The sequence below is a fragment of the Mobula hypostoma genome, chromosome 4 (assembly GCF_963921235.1).
Source record: "Mobula hypostoma chromosome 4, sMobHyp1.1, whole genome shotgun sequence".
Lineage (NCBI taxonomy): Eukaryota > Metazoa > Chordata > Chondrichthyes > Myliobatiformes > Myliobatidae > Mobula > Mobula hypostoma.
Window position 1 is genome coordinate 126,741,479 of NC_086100.1, and position 16,034 is coordinate 126,757,512.

The 16,034-nt window shown below is 42.1% G+C and overlaps 1 protein-coding gene across 4 annotated transcripts in view; it reads right to left on the reverse strand.

Annotated features, from left to right (window-relative positions):
• The window catches only part of sh3d19 (SH3 domain containing 19), a 145,272-nt gene that overhangs the window by 40,233 nt on the left and 89,005 nt on the right, over positions 1 to 16,034 (reverse strand). For all 4 annotated transcript variants that reach the window (XM_063046464.1, XM_063046463.1, XM_063046462.1 and 1 more), the window contains 3 exons: positions 14,565 to 14,678; positions 12,429 to 12,520; positions 2,423 to 2,463 (listed from right to left, as the gene is read on the reverse strand). In XM_063046464.1, coding sequence (XP_062902534.1) covers positions 2,423 to 2,463; positions 12,429 to 12,520; positions 14,565 to 14,678 — 247 coding nt within the window. The remainder of the gene's footprint in view (positions 1 to 2,422; positions 2,464 to 12,428; positions 12,521 to 14,564; positions 14,679 to 16,034) is intronic.

A 16,034-nucleotide genomic window follows, 5' to 3' on the forward strand; every position in this document is an offset into this window, starting at 1 on the left:
GGTTACCTTATAACTCTTAAGAGCACTGTCCAGTTCCTTCGTCCAAAACTTAACTATGCTTCTTTCTTCCTCTTGACTAGTTGTTCCACATCTCTTGTTAATCTTCACCTTATCATCCTTTCCCTGCATCAATGAGACAAACCTATCTGGAATTCCCTGCAAAAGTTCCCTAAACAACCTCCATATTTGTTGTGCGTTTCCCTGAATACATCTGTTCCCAAATTACATTCCCAAGTTTTTGCCTAATAGCATAATTCACCCTCCTCCAATTAAATAATGTTCCATAGGCTATGGTAAAGGTCAGAGAGTTGTGGTTATTGTCTCTGAAATGTTCACCCACCAAGAGATCTAATCACCAATCCAAGTTCATTGCCTCGAGTCGGCCTGCCCACATACAGTACTAGACACATTTAACAAATTCTGTCCCATCTAAACCTTTTGCACTGAGGAGTGCCAGTCAATATTTGGAAAGTTGAAGTTACTTGTGGAAACATGGCATAAGTGCTGTCAGTTGGATGGACTGAAATTTTTGCACCTTTCCAAATTCTGCCTTTGGATCTGCTGCTCTGGGTTTCAGCTGCTATTGTGTTGGGGGTGGGAATTCTCACAATCGAGTAATTACTCCATTCCTCTTGAATGAACAGGAAGCTAGAGATGATAACAGGGCAGACTCTGTACGGACAAGGAAGAGGATAGGTTTGGGAAGTGGGGGAGTGAAGGCAAGGATTATGGAATGGGAATGAAATGACCAAGTCAGAGAGTGAGGAGAGGGAAAGGCAGCAAGGACTCAGAAAGTCAGCAACTAAGATGTAAGGTCCAGGAGCTGGGAGCAGGAGGGGAGACACAGTGAGGCACAGGGTGGGGTTAACTGAAGGCAGAGTATTACAGGCGTAAGAAAGTGTCGGAAAAAGCAGCCAGGAACCTGGAAGAAGGAATTCTTGAGGTAGATGGAGTTATGGAGAAGTGTTGTCGACAGCACAAGGGAAGGGGCTAAGGTGAAGGTGGCAATAAAATGGCAATCTTGTGGTGGTGGGAAGAGGAAAGACCACTGAGGCATTTAGTAGATGGTGACAGCGGTGGTGCTGGTGGGCGCGGAGTGACAACAGGGAAGATGACAGGAGAGCTTGATTGACACAAGAAGCATTAATTCATTCTGGTGTGCTACACTTATGCACAGACACAAGCACATACACCTCAGTTTTAACCTATTAACTTTAAAGCACATCAATGTAAAAAAAAGGTGAACAGAGTAGTGTAAGATTTGAGACACTCTGTTTGTCAGACCTCAGGAAGCCATCTTTCTGAATAGTAACTCGTTTGTTTTTTGATGTGTGTCAGCTAAACTGCATGTTTCCTGTATTTTATATTTTTGCTTTAGATTTCAAAATTTGCAGTTTATTTTGTTTTCATTTGCACTAGTGTTACGAGAATACACATAAAATTAAGATGTTTGCTGGCCTGGGCTAGCATCAGTGGCATCAGCAGTTGGTCTGCCACCTGCCCTCAGGGGAAGGAGAGATAAGGAACAATGGAGCAGCGTCTGGAGATGTGTAATGAAGGGATGTGGGAGGAAGAGCTGTCTGGAGCGGCTCCCCCTTTGAACCCTGAACTGTTTGAAGTGATGGACAGGCGATACCCCAGCAGGGGGATAAAAAGGGACAGGTTCGCTAAGACAGGGACACACGCCACCCGAGGTAACGAGACCCTGGAAGCGGTGCGCCTCTCACGAGTGGGTGAGAAGCATCAGACAACGACAAAGGTGGAAAGGTACGATCAGCGGGAACCCGGTGTGTGTCCGCCCTTGCCTGGGTGCCGGGTTCACTGCAGAGGATCGACCGCATCTGGAGGAGGGGTCACAGTCGGTGACCTCAGGTGACATCACCAAGGACCTGCCCAAAAGCTGTTTGTGAGCCATCTCGCTGGTCTGTGAGCCATCTCGCTGGTCTGTGAGTGAAGCCGTTCTGAATGATCAGTTGTTCCTGTTCTCTCTCTCTCTTCCCCCACGTTGTCCATCGCCATGGCAACGATTACTGCGAACTGAACTACTAACTGGACTGAACTTTTGAGTCATTTTGAAATTTGGTCATTTACCCCCTAGACAACAATAGAGCTTGATTGATGCTGTTATCTTAATTCTGTGCACATGTGTGGTTATCATTGTTGAACTGTTGCATTTATTATCCTTTCGATTACTGTGTTGCTTGTTTCTTTAATAAAACTTTCTTAGTTCTAGTACTCCAGACTCCAACTGAGTGATCCATTTCTGCTGGTTTGGCAACCCAGTTACGGGGTACGTAACACTAGCACGTTCAACAAAAGCTGCTGAAGAGAACAATACTGCAACTTTCCATTAACTACACAGGTACCTTGTCAGAAATCCTCATTTCATTTGATAAATTGTTTTATAGCTGCAAATACTTACAAAGGCTGGCTTGCAACAGGTCCCGGCAGATCACAGTTCTCCTGAAACGTTGAATAAAAATCACTGAAAACCAGGGGCTGAACAGTAATTGAACATATCTACAGACAGTCTAACGGCATCAGAATTCATTCAAAATGTTGTTCCTAATGTTTATATAGATAAAAAAAAATAAATGGGGAGAAAGTTCTGTTATTTATTTTGATGGGGATTGGCAAGTACTGTGGAAATCAGAGGATTCAAGTCCAATTTTTGTTTCACAACCATAAGCTGTTCCACCATTGAAAAATCCACCTTTTAAGGGATAAAATGAATTCTCTGCACTTGAGGAATGTACAACTGTAGAGATCTAGATTAACTGCAAAATCAGAACACATTACATGCCATCTGGTTTTGTCTGGTGATTGACAGTACCAGATGCAACATGCTTAGTCTGAAATGCCGTACAGCAGAGGTTTCCAACCTTTTCCAATATCATTAAACAAGGCGTCAGTGGACCCAGGTTGGGAACCCCAAATCTACAGACGTTCTCAAATTCACTGCCAAATTCACTAACCTGGGGTCTAATAGGGAATTGCTGATCTAATAGGGAACACATTCCACCAAAATCAGTGGAGAAGAGTCAGTTTTCATAAAAAGCAGATGGTTTGCTCCACCGTGTTACCGTCACAGTCACAGAGTGAATTAGGCAGTGGCAGGTCCAGCAGTCATCGATGACTGTCATGACACAGGAAAGGTGCTTCCTCGCTCAGACAATGATTTCATCCCATGGGTGCCAGTGCTCGCACCAGGGCTGTTGCCATGACATCTGAGCTTGTCTCTCTGATGTAACGGGTTTGCTATGAAAAGGTGTTGTCAGGCAATGATGATGTCAAGACATCCGAGTTCCTCAGCTATGAAATCAGAGTGGTGTTCATGGGATTATCCATGAGGGTCCTGACATTCTAGATTCCAACTCACACATCTTTGGGTGGCTGTGCACGATTACTTTAGACTTCTGGTAGCCAACACACACCAAATACCAAATGAACTTCACAGAGAAAGATCTTGATTCCATGGTAATAGGAACCAAGACAACTGGTTTACTGGGTAGCAGTGATCTCTCTGTCCTCCGATGTACTTCTGAAACTTGTACTACATGGGGACAGAAGAAAAGATTCAAAGCCCCCTTGAAGAAATATAATGTCTCCACCAACTTTTGCCCCAAGTTGGAGAAGCAACATTTGGGATAACAACTGAAAACTTCCATGAACCACAAACTCCATCACAGGGGACTATCACTATGAGTCTCTGGAATAATTTCTGGCTTCCACATTGGTCTCGGTAGCCACTTCAGAAACCACAAAACCAGAGCGGTAGCAAGTTATCCTCAATCTGGAAGGATTGTCCAAGAAGAACACCACTGCTACAGTTATCCATACTGCATCCATCTTCTTTCCAGTTGCTATATTTTGGCTTGGGATGTTGTCCTTAAACTGTGCAAGGATAATTATATAGGTTTCTCCAATAAGGTAATTCAATGAAGCATTATCAACCAAGTAAATATGTGCTCTCACTTATTGCTGCAATTGCTATCTTAGTGATTCCAATGCCTTGCATTTGATGTCTCACTGGAATATTGGTGTGAAGTAGCAGACGTATTGGTAGTCAATCGCAGAACCCAGTGCCACTCTCCAGGCTTTGCCAGACTGCAGGTAATTAAAGGAGTCTTGGGCATCAGTATCCTCAAGCCATAGTTGAGAGGAAACAGAGATTTGAAAATTAGGGTGCCCTCAGTGCCATTAGTTTCATTTTGTTAGTTTGTAATTTCATTCGTTTGTCTTTAAATTCTTTTTGGCTCCAGAGTGGTTTGTGTTTCTTGGCAACGGTTATGCGATCTAGAATAACTGACTCAGCAGGAAGGACTGAAACACATCGGGTTTTTCATTCTCTGATACAAGCAAGCTGCGCTCCCAGGCAAAAAGAAACATCGAGTTGTCAAGAGTAACTGAGTTACAGCATCAATGCTAAGGCATCAACGTTGAGGCAAATCAATGCTAATTTAGCTGCTGCTAAATACTCAGCAATGCTGAGTACTTAGCAGATCATACAGGTTTTTTATAGGCTGGATGTTTTTTTTCAGAGCCAAGAGATCACTCAGAAGTGTTTATTCAGTCTTTTACTTGCTCTTAAAAATGGACAGCTTTTATTCTCATTAGTATTGCTCATTCTTTCTTGCAATGTAGCTTTAGATTCCTAAGCTGCTTCCCTTCCAGAGATAGCTGACGTTGAAAGAGCTTAAATGATCAGAAGGCAAAGTTGGCAGCAATCCAAGAAGTAAAGGAACTGCAGAAAGGATAAAATAATGGGCTATTTTCTCTCAATTACTGTGCATGTGAATTCCGGGAATCTTAAATCCAATAAATAGCAGGACCCTTTGGAGCATTAATCTCCAAAGGAACCTTGGAGTCCAAGTCTAAAGTTCCCTGAAAGTGAGAATACAAGTTGCTTTCAACAATCAGGACAGTGAGTACAAGAGTCACAAAGTCACACTGTGCCTATGTTTAGACTATGTCCGGAGTATTGCATGCAATTCTGGTCGCAACCATTACAGGATGGATGTGGAGGATTTGGAGAGAGGGCAGAAAAGGTTCAAGGTTCAAAGTAAAATTTATTATCAGAGTACATAGATGTCCCCACATTCAACCCTGAGATACTTTTCCATCGGGAGGCTGTCTGGATTAGAGAGCATTAGCTCTCAGGAGATGGAAATAGGGCAGACAGAATCTTTTACCTTAGGTATAAGTGTCAAATGCTAGAGGACAGTTTTAAGGAAAATTTAAAGATGTAAGGGGTTAATTTTTTTAACGCAGAGAATGATAGGTGCCCGGTGGGGGCTGAGACGATAGTGCCATTTAAGAGGCATTTAGACATGAACATGAACATCCAGGGAATGGAAGAATGTGGATCATGTGTAGGCAGATAGGTTCAGTTTAATTTTAAATCTTGGGTGGTACAGATAATGTCATCCGAAGGGTCTTTTCCTATTCTGTACTGTTCATAAGACAAGAGATAGGAGCAGAATTAGGCCACTCAGCCCATCGAGTCTACTCTGCCATTTCACCATGGCTGATCCATTTTCCCACTCAACCCCATTTTCCCGCTTTCTCCCTGTAACCTTTCACACCCTGACCAATCAAGAACCTATCAACCTCCGCTTAAATACACCCAATGACCTGGCCAAAACAGCCACCTGTGGCAACAAGTTCCGCTGATTCACCACCCACTGGCTAAAGAAATTCCCCATCATGGATGTCCCTTTACTCTGAAGCTGTGCCCTCTGGTCCCTGGCTCCCCCACTATGAAACAACCTCTCCAATCCACTCTATCTATACCTTTCGATATTTGACAGGTTTCAATTAGATCTCCCCTCATTCTTCTAAATTCCAGCTAGAATAGACCCAGAGCTATCAAACGCTCATCATACAATAACCCTATCATTCCTGAGATCATTCTAATGAACCTCCTCTGATCCTTCTCTAACATCAGCACATCCTTTCATAGATAACTGACCCAAAACTGCTTACAGTACTCTCAAGGCTGACCAGTGTCTTATAAATCTGCAGCATTACATCCATGCTTTTATATTCTATTCCTCTCAAAATGAATGTTAACATTAGATTTGCCTTCCTTACCACTGACTCAGTCTGCAGGTTAACCCTTAGGAAATCCTGCGTGAAAACTCCCAAATCCCTTTGCACCTCTGATTTTTGAATTTTCTGCCCGCTTAGAAAATAGTATATGCTTTTGTCCCTTCCACCAAAGTGCATGACTATACACTTCCCGACACTATTCCATTTGCCACTTCTCTGCCCATTCTCCTAATCTGTCCAGTCCTTCCACAGCCCCCCTGCTTCCTCAACACTACCTACCCCTGCACCTTCCTTTGTATCATCTGCAAAAGGCTCCCTTTATTCCCACGCTTTACCTCCTGCCGATCAGCCAATCCTCTATCCATGCTTGTATCTTTCCAGTAATACCATTAGCTCCTATTCTGTTCAGCAGCCTCATTTGTGCCACTTATCAAACATCTGAAAGTCCAAGTACACAACATTCATGTATTCTCCCTTATCCTGCCTGTTATTTCCTCAAAGAATTCCAACAGATTTGTCAGGCAATATTTCCCCTTAAGGAAACATGCTGACTTTGGCCTACTTTATCATGTGCTTCCAAGTACCCTGAGACCTCATCCTTAATAATCGAGTCCAACATTTTCCTGACCACTGAGATCAGACTAACTGGCCTGTAAGTTCCTTTCTTCTACCTCCCTCCTTTCTTGAAGTGTGGATTGACATTTGCAGTTTTCCAGTCCTCCGGAACCATACCAGAATCTTGTGAATCTTGAAAGATCATTACTAGTGCCTCCACTATCTCCTCAGCTATCTTTTTCAGAACCCTGGGGTGTAGTCCGTATGGTCCAGGTAACTTATTTACCTTCAGACCTTTCAGAATCTCAAGCACCTTCTCCCTGGTAATAGCAACTGCACTCACTTCTGCCCCCTGACTTTCTCGAACTTCCAACATACTGCAAGTGTTTTCCACAGTGAAGAAAGAAGCAAAGTATTATTTTGTTCATCCACCATTTCCTTGTCCCCCATTACTGCCTCTGAGTGTTATTTTCCAGCGGCCCACTATCTATTGCACCTCTCTTTTACTCCTTATATGTCTGAAAAAGCTTATGGTATCCTCTTTGATATTATTGACCAGCGTACCTTCACATTTCATCTTTTCCCTCCTTATGGCTTTTTAATTGATTTTTCTTTAAAAGCTTCCCAATCGTCTGACTTCCCACTAAGTTTTGCTCAATTTTTTGCCATCTCTTTTGCTTTTATGTTGGCTTTGATTTCACTTGTCAACCACAGTTGCATCATCTTGCCTTTAGAATACTTGTACTTTGGGGTCGATCTATCCTGCGCCTTCTGAATTGCTCCGAGAAACTCCAGCCATTGCTGTTCTGTCGTCATCCCTGTTCGTGTCCCCTTCCCATCAACTTTGGCCAGCTCCTCTCCGATGCCTCTATAACTCCCATTTCTCCACTGTGCTACTGATACGTGACTTAGTCTTCTCGCTCTCAAACTGCAGGGTGAATTCTATCATACTGTCATCACTGCCTCCTCAGGGTTCCCCTAATCAAATCCGGTTCACTACACAACTCCTGATCCAGAGTAGTCTTTCCTGCAGTGGGCCACCAGCTACTCTAGAAAGTCATTTCGTAGGCATTCCACAAGTTCAGACTTGGGATTCAGTACCAGCCTGATTTTCCCAATTTGCCTGCATATTGTAATCCCTTATGACTTGTAATATTGTCCTTTTTAATGCCTTTTCTACCTCACTTTGTAATTTGTACCCCATATCCTGGCTACTGTTTGGAGGACTGTATCTAACTCTCATTTTTTTTTAAACCATTGCATTGTTTTTAACTCTACACAAAAGCATTCTACGCCTTCTGATCCTATGTCACCTCTTTCGAAAGATTTGAATTCATTTTTTACCAACAGAACCACCCTAACCCCTCTGACTACCTGCCTGTCTTTTTGATACAAGTTATATCCTTGGATGTTAAGCTCCCTTCTATGATCTTCTTCCAGCCATGACTTAGAGATGCACACAACATCATACCTACCAATCTCTAAATGCACAAGATAATCTACCTTATTCCATATACTGTGTGCATTCAAGCACCTCCATTCCTGTGTTTGTCACCTTTATTGATTTTATCCCCATGTTGCACTGCAACTCATCCCACTGACTGCAGCTTTGCACTACTATCTGCCTGTCCTTGCTGACATCGCACTGCACATTGTTGCATAGCAACTGGCCCATCCTCAACCCTATCACTCTGGTTCCCAATCCCCGACAAATTATTTTAAACCCTCCCCAAAAGCTCAAGCAAACCTGCCCACAAAGATATTGGTCCCCCTCGGGTTCAGGTGTAACCCGTCCCTTTTTTTTTTACAGGCCATACTTTCCCCAGAAGAGATCTCAATGATTCAGAAATCCAAAGCTCTGTCCCTTGCACCAGTTCATGGTAGGGTTAGAGGAGAAAGAAATATTAACAGGGATAGATGATGAATTGCACCACCCCTGCCACCTTCTGCGTTCCTTCCATATTTTCTTCATTTATAACCATACTGCACCTCAGTACCATGATCTGAAATACCCTTTCTACAACCATCCCTCTCTGCAGCTTACTCTACTTCTTACGATTCACTCTGAAATTATGTAATAAAGATTTAATGACTCTGTTCAAAACAACAAAGGAAATATTTTGTTTCTCTTTAAGTATTCAAATGTTGAGAGCAACAGCAATTTCTTCTGGCTCCAAAGCCAATTTGAGGCAATTTTTAAAAAATACCAATTATCTGACATGAGTTATAGACAATAACTCTAAAACATTCAAAATGCAAACCCACAAAACTTGCAGGCACTATGGACGACAGGAGGCTAAGGTTAGCTTACAATGAACAAAGTGATGTAGATATTTCAGCCCACTATTACTAAACCCCAAGAGAATGGGGAAACCACAACCCTACAAGGCATCCAACACTGGTGCATGTGAACAGAGCTGTGTGCGTACTGACATGTACCTGAAATCTGGATATATGAGCTAAATTTAACACGGGGCATGTGCCTTCGAAATTACTCCCATCAACAAAGGCTTGTAAAAATGCCACTACAAACAAAAACTTAAAAAGATTCACTGTGAAGAGAGTGAGAAGTTAAAGAGTAGAGGTTAACCGTCAGTTCTGTGGTTTAACGGAGCAAGTGTGTGCACTTTCAAATCTTCATGTTATTTATATTTTTACATTTTTATTGAGAAGCCACCTGCCCCCAGTCATGTCCCTGATGGGAAGAAATGACAGAGGTAGAGCAAAGGATTTGGACGGATTCGAGATAACTCTTTGGAAGACACCAGTGGTAATGTGGATGGGCTTAACCTGCAGGCAACAAGCAGAGGAGGTTCAGATGAATTCAAGCTGATGAGAGGAGGAACTGGCAGCAAAGATTTTGACAGCCTCAGGTTTATGCAGGTTAGCGCGGAGGAGGAAAACCAAGACTGCATTGAGACACTCAATTCTACAGGTAACAGTAGCATGGATAATCATTTCAGATTAGCTGAGAAAGCAGCAAAAGTCCTTACAATTTTCAGTTTTCTATTAAGTCACCTCTAGCCTTCCAAAAAAAGGCACCCAACTTCAGTTAACCCATAGCTAACATCACCACCCCTTTTATATGATAGTGAGTTGCATGTGTGGGAGAGAGAATGATTTGTGGAGGTAGGGATATCTCTGACAACGAAGGAAGAGAAATTGTCGTGAATGAGAAGAGGCTGTGGAATACAAAGATCATCAAGAGAGCTCCTTCCTCCAGAATATCCTGTCTTTGCATAGTTTCAACATAATTCTGCTCATACCAGACCTCTAGTCTTCAGTTTACTAACAGTAAGGTTTTGTGCTTGGGAGAGGAAGCAGGAAGATAGTGACTTTGGCACTCTATCACCACTGTATGAGACTGTGCCAAAATGTTAGAAGTTAGGAGTAAATGTACAATAAAAAGCAGACTAAATAACTTTTCTCCATTGTTTCTAATCACTAGACTCCCAGTTGCTAAGAGTAAATAACCATTTTACTGCTGCGGGAAACCCATGGCAAGATTATGTCCGAGCAGTAATTCCTTAAGTAAAGGTGGTGACAGGATATTTGATTTTTTTTGGAGGGTTTCTTTTTAAAAAAATATTTGTGGGACTCAGTGGCAATTGACTGGGTCAGCATTTACTTTACTTTCTGATTTGCCCTTACATTGTGGTACATTTTCAACCTGCTACTCTCAACTAGGAGAAGACAATTCCACTGGAGGTGCTTAGTTATAAAATTAAAACTCAAGATGAATGACTGTGGCCAATCCAAAACCTGTGACATTTCATATCAAACTTGATAAACAATCTGGTAGTTTCAGGCTAACATGGATGGCCAGTCTCTAAATCCCAAAGCGCAGCTGGGCGGAGGTTTGAGGATACTACGCTGTTGACACTGAAGAAACATCAGTGCCTTCCCGAGTCAGGATAGAATGAAACTTGCAGGCAGTGGCATTCCCATAAGCCGGATACTATTATCCTTTCAGGTGCAGGTTGAGAGTTTGGAAGGTACTGTACTTACTGGGCTCCTGGAGCACACTCAGCACAATGTACAGGAGTCACTGCCCACGAATAGCAAGAAAGTGAATGGATAGGATGGCAGCTAATAACGAAGTAGGTTACTTTGTACTGGACATTTGTTGGAGCTGTACTAATCCAGATAAGTACAGTATATTTCAAAACACTCCTGAATCGTGATTGGAAGATACTGAAAGCTTTTTTGTGCAGCCAAATGCATCACTCACTTGACTCAGGTCTGCTCTTGTACGAAGTGTTTCTACGTAGTTTGTCCGCAGTCAGTGGTGCATCTCTGCTTGCTGCTGGTGCTGGAGAATAGGGATGTTGTCTGGCACAAGTAATAACTTTGTAAGTTAAGGACAGACAGAGCCTCTTCTGTTGAAGATGGCCATTGCCCAGCACCTGTGTGGTGTAAACATTTGTTGCTACTTTCCTGAGGCTTGAACATTGTCCCGATTCTGTGGCACAGGTTCTGCTTCATTAGCTGAGGATGTGTGATTGGATCTGAACACTCTGAACATCTGATCAGACCAGTACTAGCGCTACACTTGAGACAAATTAATTGATAAAGCAGATTTATAAAAAGTGGATTTCTCTCTAATTCTCAATCACTTCAATTTTAGCAGGATTGAATGAAATGCTGCCTCAATTGATGAGAAGCATTGATCGTGTGGGTAGCCAGAGGCTTTTTCCCAGGGATGAAATAGCTAACACGAGGGGGCATAGTTTTAAGGTGCTTGGAAGTAGGTACAAGGGGGATATCAGAGGTAAGTTTTTCACACAGAGAGTGGTGGGTGCGTGGAATGCACTACCAGCATAAGTGGTAGAGGTGGATACAATAAGGTCTTTTAAGAGACTCTTAGACAGGTACAGGGAGCTTAGAAAAATAGAGGGCTATGTCCTAGGGAAACTCTAGGCAGCTTCTAGAATAAGTTACATGGTCGGTACAATATTGTGGGCCGAATATGTTTCGAATGTCAAGGATGGCCACTTTGCCCTACCTCTGCAATCTAGCTCTTTTGTCCATGTTTTTAATCAAGGCAGTATGAGTCTGAAGCCGAGAATATTGGTAAGTCTGTTGCTTGGATTTTTGATGACACCCTCTATCACCTTGCTGATGGTTAAGAGTAAATTGTTAAAACAGTCATTAGCAAGATTAGATTTTATCAGCTTTCTGTGACAGGACAGACATGGAGAATTTTCCACTCTGGCAGCTGGCTGCCAACATTATTGCCATCCTGAAACGTAAAAGGTGGCTACAGCACGACTATGAGCTCTACACCCAGAACAATCGCTGTGTCCTTGTCCTTTGGTGTAGCAATTCCGTCAGCCATTCTGAATCAGCTTGTGGAGTGAATCAAGCAGACTGAAGACTGTTCATTAATTGATGTGACATTTAAAATGACTGTCTATAACTTTCATTAGCCTATTCCATTTCTAGCATGTAGAAAATCAAACCTACTTTTTACACAGTCTATCAGGGATGAAGACTGCTTTCACTCTGTTTCTGTGGGTTCAGAGGTGGCCAACGAGACCTATGCATAATCTGCACAGTGCCACAGCTGGGCACAGGTGTTTGACAGAGCAGGGAGCTGGGTTGTTTGGGAGGTTCTCTGCACACATGGGAGTCATTGACATACATATTTCCCCTCTTTGTGACAATAACCAGCTCCATATTATTAGGTTAACTGAAACTTTGTAAGCTATATCTCTTAGCTTTCTACTACTTGTATAAAATCTATCTACTTATAAATTGAGGGACCATGGAATCCGTGGTCTTTCAAAGGTCATTAAGTGTGCAGGCAATTCATATCTTACCGTAGATACTGTCTTAGGTCTTTCTGCAATGAAGTTACCTACAGGAGTCACAGCAGGAAGTGGGGGAGGACTTGCAATGTCTTCTGAAGATGCTGGTGAAAAGAACAAGTACTATCAACATTCACTGAGAAAGCTGGGTTCTGAGTTAAAATTGAAATTCAAGAATCCTGACAAATTTCATTTCATCCAAATTAACAGTAAAGTTCCATTTTCACAATGAATTTATTTATTTATTCATTCAGAGTGTTAATGGGGGATAAAAGCATTTATATATCAAAAGCACAGGAGATTCTGCATGTGCTGGAAATCCAGAGAACACACACAAAATGCTGGAGGAATCCAGCAGGTCAGATACAGCCACAAAAATGAACGAACAGTCGGCATTTCGGGCTGAGACTTCCTTGGGACCGGAAAGGAAGCGGGAAGACGCCAAAATAAAAAGGTGTTGCTGGGGGGAGGAGGAGGAGGACTAGTTAGAAGGTGAAGCCAAGTGGGTGCAAAAGGTAAAGGGCTGGAGTAGTAAATCTGATAGGAGAGGAGAGTGTGAACATGGGAGATAGGGAAGGAGGGGTACCAGGGGGAAGTGACAGGCTGGTGAGGAGAAGAGATAAGAGGCAAGAGTGGGGAAAAGAAGAAGAGGGAACAGCAAGGGAATTTTTTACTGGAAATTGACGTCCATGGCATCAGGTTGGATATTATCCAGACAGAATATGACCTGTTACTCCTCTGTCCTGAGAGAGCCTCATCATGGCAAAAGACCAACATGTTGGAATGGGAATGGGAATAGGAATTAACACGGTTGGCCACTAGGAAATTCCGCTCTTGGCAGATGGAGCAGGGGTGCTCGACAAAAATGGTCCCTCAATTTACGCCGGCTTTCAGCATCGTGGAGGAGGGCACATCAGGAGCACTAGATACGATAGACGGCACCAACAGATTCGCAGGTGAAATGTTGCCTCACCGGGAAAGACTGTTTGGGTCTTTGAATGGAGGTAAGGGAGGAGGTAAATGGGCAGGTGTAGCATTTTGAACCTGTGGTATTCGTGTAACAGATCCATTTGAGTTTCTGATCAATGGTGATCTGCAGGATGCTGATGGTGGGGAACTCAGTGACTAGGGTATCACCACTGAATGTCAAGACTAGGTGTTCAGACTTTCTCATGCTGAAGATGCTCACTGTCGCCATTTTGTGCTGCAAATATTACTTGCCATGTTATGTAGGTATAGGTTCCTTTATACCTACATAAACTGAATATTGTGTAATCAATAGCAAACATCGCCATTATCAGCAAACACCAAACCTTATGACTGAAACAAAGTGGAACAGCTGAAGATGGTTGAGGCCAGAGCATGACCACAAGAAACTCCTGCAGAGATATCCTGGGGTTGGGATGAAAGACAAATGCAACCATCTTCCCTTGTGTGAAAATTGAATCTGACCTTTTGATGACCACTGACTACAGTTTTACCACTGTGCCTTTATGCCACATTCAGTTCAATGTTGCACTGGCAGCAAGGACAGTAATTTTTTAATTTACTCTGCAATTCATTTCTTCAGTGCATGGTTGGAGTAAGGTTGTGATGAGATCTGGAGTGAGGTTACTCTGACAAATTGCAGACTGAGCATCTGTAGCACCTTTGACGACATCTTGTTTCATTGAAGATTAAGAGTTGGTGGCTGGCCAGAAAGGTCAAACTGCATTTGTCTTGCTTCTTTGTGAATGGGACACATGGGACAGTCTTTAATATTGTTGAGCAGATGTCAGTGTTGTTAATGCATTTGGATAGCTTGACTGGAAAGTCAGTCAGTTCTGGAGCCTTTACTGTATCCAATGCTCTCAGCTGTTGACAGCACATGGAGTGAATCACTGGCTAAGCTGGGATCACAGGATCATCCCACTTTATATTTTTCAATGGCCGTTACTCTTTCTACATGATGCACCTCCAACAGGAAGGAAGCAACAAGGGTAAATATGAAAACAAACTGGAGCTGTGGTGCCAGCATTTTCCCTGCCTCCAACTGTCCTTATACTTGGAAGGAGGAGGCACTTCCTAAACTTTTCACTCAGAAGGTATTGGAGAGGAAGAGGAAAGAAATATTTCAACATACAAACAAACTAAACAAATAACACTTACTTTTACTTGGTTTGTTAGGTATACGGATTACAGTTGGTTTACGTGATAACGGTGGCCGACTAGGTATAATGTCCGTGGGGGGTGCCTGGCCTCTAGGCAAAGTCTGAAAAGGATCTGTCAGGACAGAGAACAAAATGGGATTGCAATAATACAGATATATCCATTACACCATTACTAATCACACACAGACAACCAGGTGTGAAACTTTCATGAACTGGAAATATTCTGGATTAATTTTAGGATATGTGCAACAGGTTTCTTGTTCTATCTAATGATAACAGAAAGAATGAAAGGAAGGAAGAGCAAAATAGAAGAAAAAGTGAATAAAAATAAATAAGAGAGAGAAAGGCATGAAAACACAAATGATGAAATAATAAAAGAGAAAAGGCCCAAGACAAAACATATTATTTTTAAATCTGTGTAACACCTGAAATTTCTTTATTGCTGTAATGTATGCAATTCAGTAATCAGTTTGAAAACAGCAAGGTTAATTCACAAACTGATATTTTGTTTCAGTGGTACAGGTATTGAATGCAGAATAAATGCTTGCCAGGACATCCATAGTGCTCATCTTTGAAAAACAATATGAGAGTAAGTGCATTCCCTGAATAAACTGATGCTACAATTTAAAGATTTACCGAGAGAGAGTGCCTCACACAATACTTCTCAGCAATGAGCAGTAGCTTGGATTGTATCCTCAAAGTACAAGTGGCATTAGGACTCACACTTCATCAAACAAAAATGCAGTTTTTATTTAATAATTAAGTTCCCAAAGACTTTGATCATTGTTTGTACTACAGAAACCTCACTACCTGAGCTTGTGTGTTTTGGTGCACAATGGAGGTTGCTGAAACGGAACAGAAGATCTCGCCATTTGAATGCCAACAGCAGCTGAAGAGGACAGTGTCGTTTGGGGGCAAGGACAGTTAAGGCAGCTTTTGTGAGAGGAAATAGATGGGAAAGTTCAGGAGGATTGCTGAGCAGGAAATTCAGTCAAGAAAAACTATCTCTAAGGCATGTTGTAGCATATGTTTAAAGATAATGGAATTTGTTATTTCAGAACATTTATAAAGTTCAGTATATAACTGTCCATGATACTGGGCATTGTGGCTGAAATTCCTCATGATGATTTAGGACAAGCAATTATCCAGGAAGCTTATCATACACCTTAAAGCAGTGGGTCATAAACTTGGGAACAAATACATTACCTTCCCCACTAAGGGGATAATACTTTGTAGAAATCTTTTTAAAAAAAGCCATTCACTTAACAGAACTAATTTTGAAAATTATCATTCATGCATAGGGTTAAATCAGCATTCTAGTTACAAAACCAATGACTAGTTTGCTTTTGAATTAATTGAAGTATTGGGCATGGGTACTTTTTCTGCCCTAATTTTCTCACTTGGTGGTATTTGTTGATTATGATTTTCAGCAGGTGCTGGAGCTGCTGGAACCACTGAATCAAAATCA